Raw genomic sequence first — 5,786 nt, forward strand, 5'->3', positions numbered from 1 at the left:
ATACATATAAGGTCACCTGAGCCACGGCAGCTTTGTGTTTCTTCATGAGTTCATTCATGTCCTCTTGATCCTCCTCAAAACGAGACTGCAGGTCATTTTTCTCTCTCTGCAGACGACTTATCTGCTCCTCCGACTGAGAGAGAGAGAACAGACAGGGTTGAATGAGTACCTTGAATAGTTTTATTCATGGTTTTCGAGGATGAGGAAATGCCAAGCAACCTGTCCGTGATTTGGCCGCTTCAATCATGTGGCCAAAATACTGCAGAGATTGATTGGATGCACAGAGTTGGACATCAACAACTAAAGGTTTTCTTAATGCTTTTGAAAACTACCAAACCTATTTATTACATATCTAATAGCTGTATTTTATTATTTGTGATGTTTTTCTCTTCTCTCCATGACCCTTTCAGGACTAAACTGTCTAGATAGCCCAACGAAAACATAACTTTTAAAAAAAACAGATCACTTCCCATAATATAGTCACAGCAGCCTTCGGTGTTTTAAAACTATGTTTCTGCCATTTTAGTGTAAGAGATTAGAGTAGCATTTCAGAGTGGCTCTAAAACACTGTCATTACACAGTAATTGCATATTTCTGGTTGAGGCTGTGACGAGGAGATTATACCCTTAAACTCTTCTGTTTGACATCATCTCCTCTTCCTCATAAATAATAAATCAAATGCACACCCCAACTGAACCATTTAAATCTGAGTACCATATTTTTGGAGTCCTGAAAGAGGCTGTAATGTGAATGGGGGAGGAATGAAAGAGTAGCTGCACTGATTTTCATTTTATCCCCGTCTCTTTTTTTTTGTCTTCAGCAAGGTAAGATGTGAAGTGACAAAATCGGAATATATATAAGATATAAACTTCCATGTGAATCAGGATTTGTGTAAATGAGATTTCACTGTGGGTGGAGCCATGATACTGCAAGAATAAAAACCAAGCAACTGTCAAAATGTCTTGTTGGCTGTCACAGTCACAGTCGGTTAGGACAAAAACTTAGATAAACATGGAAGAGACAGGATTTAACGCTTTATCGCGTCATGCTTGGTTACGACACCATGATTCAGGGTTTCTTTATCTGACTCTGGAGGTTCAAATTTTTCCCTCTGGAATATTTATTCTAAATGTTATTTCCATCAGCCTGAGCAGGAAAATGATGGACTGCAAGCACTTTATTTCTCTTTACCCAGCTGTTTGAATAAATCAGACCACATTTAAAGCTCTATTCAAATCAAAAGATGAATTTCGCCTCAAAACTAATATATTTACTCACAATAGATGAGTAATAGATGAGATGATCTAATGAATATGGTGGACAAATTGAACATTTCTGAAGTAGTAGTCATATGTTTTGAATGGCACATTCTAGCCTGCGTAAATTTTTTTAAAAGAGATGTTGATGACTCACGATCAGTTGTCTATAATAAACCACCAAACAATTTCTGCTCAGTAACTTGAAGAGTTAAATGAAAATGTCTATTAATTCCTCAATATTCTTAGAGCTGAAAAGATCATGTCTTGTTGAACAATCAAACAGTAAACAAAAACACCAAACAATGAGAAAGTAAACAAACAGCTTAAATAAATTAGAATATGACTCACAGCCATCTTGGCTTTGGTGACGTCATCCATCTGGATATGAAGGTCTTCAATTTCCAGCTCCATAGACTTGCGTGCTTTAACTGCAGCCGCGCAGGCAAACTCTGACTCCTCCAACTACATCAGAAAGAGCATACATACATACGCTCACATGAAGAAATTAGTCCTATTCTATTCCCAGTGAGGGACATTAATGGTAATTTCTTCTACTCTGATTGAGATTCGACCTTATTTTTGAGTGCGGCGATCTCTCTTTTGCTGGGCACATTACTCTTTAGATGGTCCAGCATCATCTGCGCATCAGCCAGAAGAACCTTTGTGCGCTTCAGATCCTTCCTGAGACGTTTCTCTGTCTCTACATCTTTCTGGCCAACCTGTTATATGGTGTAATACTGTGTTATACTTCAAGTATTGTGTGCTGTCTGCAGTGTTTGTGTTCTGTTAGTACCTGTTCCTGCGCCATCATCAGTTTGGACTCCAGATCTCTCTTTTCTCTCAGAACTCTCTGTTTATCTTCATATTCCTCCTCTAACTGCACTTCCATTTGCTTCAGCTGCACGCACATTTTAAAAGAGCCATTATGAAACATGGAGGTCTCATATTTGAATCCATGACAGAGTGTTCAGATCCTGTTTGTTCACCTTCTTACTGCAGGACAGTCTGATGTCTTCCACTTCCTCATCCTTACTGTCCAGCTCTTTAGAATGTGTTTGTCTCAATCTCTCAGTCTCCATTTCCAAACGGAGTTTAGCCTAAATAGCACACACAAATCAGATGTGCTGTTTATAAAATACTCCCCCAAAAAATTCTTTTTTACTAATTACATGTTATAAGTATTTATTATTATGTTTTATTATATACTATATAATTTATTTTTATTTTTCTGTTTTAATTTTAGTTCAGATTTTAGTAATTGTTTTTTGTTTTTTAATCAATTTTAAATTTTATATTTATTTCATAATTTTTTTCAGCATAATTTCACATTTCAACGAATGAAAATAGTTTTTAACAGTTTTAGCTTTAGTTAGAAATAAGAAGTGCTCTGAATAGAACACAGTGTAATTCAGAGTCACTATCCTTCTTTGATTCGACCGTTATTAACTTGTACCTGTTCCAGCATCTGAATGGTTCCAGCCTGTTCATCAAGCTCCTCCTCTTGATCTTTGACCTTTGCTTCCAAATCACGCAGTTGCTTCTTAATCTTTGCGAGGGACGCCTCGTCTTTTGACTCCTGAGAGGAGAGATCCTGAAGTTCGGATTCCAGCTGCTCTACTTTCAGACTGACTGTACACAGCTCTGTGTCCTTCTCCTGTTTGTTAAATTATGAATTTGCCATTACCAACTTACCATAGACTTAATACAGAAAGCAGAAGTGAAGCTTGTCTTGCTTAAGGATGCTAGAGAGCAACACACTGTCTCCTATCTTTACTCTCACCTGTAGCTGCTGTCTGACTGTAAACACCTCTCCAGTTAGCATATCTCTCTCTCTACCCAGTTTCTCCCGCTGGTTCCTCTCCTTCTGTAGTTCCTCGTGAAACTGGTTCTTCTCCACATCAAACCTGCCAGAAAATTCAAAAGATAGATTAGCTTTGAGATATGTAATTTCAACCGCAGTTTGATAAGAGCAACATGATAATGTGTTCAATGGCATAAACTACCAAACAGAACTTTTACTCTGTAGGCACTCAAGCAAACACTTTCTCATTCGTTTCTGATGTTGTAGACTTGTTAATATTAATCTGCATTGTTAAAAGTGAGGTTTGAGTAAGCCTTTTTCAGTTCTCCAGATGCTGAAGCCTATATACTGAAGTTACTCATGAATTGTCAAGTATGTTGAGATTTAGCTCCAGCTTGCAGTCTGATGCGCTAGGTTCTTTTTTGTTATGAGTAACATCATCATAACACGCACAAATAAGTCCAGCAATAAACAAAACCAACCCCAAGCTCAAACAGTCAGACAGTAAACAAATAACAAAACACTCAAACGGTAAATAAACTGCCCAGACAACCAGACAGTAAACAGTAGAGAAATGAACAGCCCAGCTAATCAAAAAGTAAACAGACTGACAAAACAACTAAACACTAAACAAGAAAACTTAAAGTTTATCAGACAGTAAACTAACAGCTTAATCGACTAAATGAAAAACTAAAAACAGTAGCCAGTCAGTAAAGAAACAGCCTAACTAAACAACAAAGAAAGGTCAGGAATTAAGTAAACCTACAACTTCAACAACAAACAGCAAACAATTAAACAGTGAAGAAAGAGCCCAAACGATCATATGGTAATTATATAACAAATAGTTTACTGTACTGTATTATTGAACAAACAATGAGTAAACAATCAGCCCAAACTGTAAACAAACCACCAAAACCATCACACAGTAAATAAACACAACAGATTATAAACAAACAGCCCAAACAATCAAACGGTAAATATATGGCCCAAACAACCACAGCGTAAACAATAGAAAATCAGAAATCTCTATAATCAGACCCCAGCAGGTGACCAGGCAGGAGACTGAAGACACAGACTGAGATACACTATATTGTCAAAAGTCTTGGGTCACCCCTTCCTATAAACATGGTTTAACTACTGATTGATTGAGTCAGTGTGGAAGACCTTGACTGGCCTGCATGAAGCCAACTCCTAATCCCAGCTGCATTTAAAGTCAGTTTACAGACATTAAATGCAGTCCTTGAGCCAAAAACACATCAATAAACACCAAAGACTTGTACATTCACTATGTGGACAAAAGTACTGGGATACCACCTTCTGTAAAACAGAAAAAGGCACACAATTCCCTAGAATATCATTATATGCTTTAACATTAGGATTTGTACTCATGGATATTACTAAAGTAGTTAAACTTGATCATTAAAAGGGGCTGACTTATTACTTTTGGCAATATAGCGTATGAGTGTGTCATTGGTTCTTACTTTCTCTGTTTTCTCTCCAGCTCATGGTTGCGTCCCTCTTGATTTTCCAAGTGGAGCTTGGTGTCTTGCAGTTCAGCTGCCAGCCGCTGGCATTTCTTCTTCAGCTGCTGGACTGACCTCTGGGACTCCTCGTGGTCAGCCTTCAAGTCTGTTAACTACACAGAGAGAAAGACAGGAAGGTGAAGTTTGTAAAAGTCGAAAGATTCTGGAGTGTTGCTGGTCAACGTCAGAGTACCATTTCTTGTAGCAGAGTTTGAATTTGGATACATTTCACAGTGTGTGTAGTCTGTTAGCAGGCCTAGTGTGTGTGCACTCTGTGTTTATTTACTGTGCTATACTAACTTTTCTCTCCAAGTGTCTCTTGTTCTGTTGTTCTGTCTCAACCTTGTCATCCATCTCCTGCTGGAGTTTTTTCTTCGTGAATTCTGTGTCTCTGATGGCACGTTCATATTTCAGCCTCCATTCACCTCCTGACATGCATAAACGCACAGAGACAGACAGACAGAATTTTTTTAGGTTGTTTAGATGAGTTGTTTGTGTGTGTATGTGCGTGTGGAGCATTTTTACAGGACCAATTTGGTCCTCTTTCCATCCCGGCCGCCAAAAAAATGCTATTTTCAAAATAAAGCATTTTCATAATCAGCTTCAAGTGCTGTCTGATGGTGTTTTGTTTGTTTTTACCAGAATCATCACCATCATTGTCCATCTCGCCATTGAGTTCTGACGCTTGGAGAAGTCTGGCCTCCATGATCTCCATCTCCATGGAATCCATCTGTTTCTTCACAGCGTCAAACTTCACCTGAGTTTCAGAAAAAGAAAAGCAAAGGTATGTTCTGTGGTAGCCCACTCACAAATTCACTTCTACCACAACTTTCACAGACTATAAAAGAAAGTTTGTATAAACTATAAAAATCTTCCCAACACATTTCTACAACTTTTTTATTCAATCCATGACACAAGCTAATCATAATTTAAAATAGTTTAAATACAGTAAATATAAGTTTAATAAAACATACGCTACACTACAAGCTACTAAAATGAAGATATTATTTACCATATTAAAAACTGTTACTAAACATATATTTTATTATATTTACTACATATTCTATCTTCTGTTAAATGATGAATTGTGATTAATCTGAACCAATAAAAAAGTTTTTGTGTACATAATATGTATATGTTGTATATATATATATTATGTATAAATAAATACACACATGCATATATATATATATATATAAATTT

The 5,786-nt window shown here is 37.0% G+C and overlaps 1 protein-coding gene across 17 annotated transcripts in view; it reads right to left on the reverse strand.

Annotated features, from left to right (window-relative positions):
• Positions 1-5,786, reverse strand: part of LOC122331781 (unconventional myosin-XVIIIa-like) — a 54,756-nt gene that overhangs the window by 6,448 nt on the left and 42,522 nt on the right. For all 17 annotated transcript variants that reach the window (XM_043229287.1, XM_043229286.1, XM_043229285.1 and 14 more), the window contains 10 exons: positions 5,223-5,340; positions 4,884-5,011; positions 4,542-4,696; positions 3,040-3,163; positions 2,713-2,913; positions 2,246-2,356; positions 2,053-2,157; positions 1,832-1,978; positions 1,608-1,721; positions 17-133 (listed from right to left, as the gene is read on the reverse strand). In XM_043229287.1, coding sequence (XP_043085222.1) covers positions 17-133; positions 1,608-1,721; positions 1,832-1,978; positions 2,053-2,157; positions 2,246-2,356; positions 2,713-2,913; positions 3,040-3,163; positions 4,542-4,696; positions 4,884-5,011; positions 5,223-5,340 — 1,320 coding nt within the window. The remainder of the gene's footprint in view (positions 1-16; positions 134-1,607; positions 1,722-1,831; positions 1,979-2,052; positions 2,158-2,245; positions 2,357-2,712; positions 2,914-3,039; positions 3,164-4,541; positions 4,697-4,883; positions 5,012-5,222; positions 5,341-5,786) is intronic.

This window comes from Puntigrus tetrazona, unplaced genomic scaffold (assembly GCF_018831695.1).
Source record: "Puntigrus tetrazona isolate hp1 unplaced genomic scaffold, ASM1883169v1 S000000002, whole genome shotgun sequence".
Lineage (NCBI taxonomy): Eukaryota > Metazoa > Chordata > Actinopteri > Cypriniformes > Cyprinidae > Puntigrus > Puntigrus tetrazona.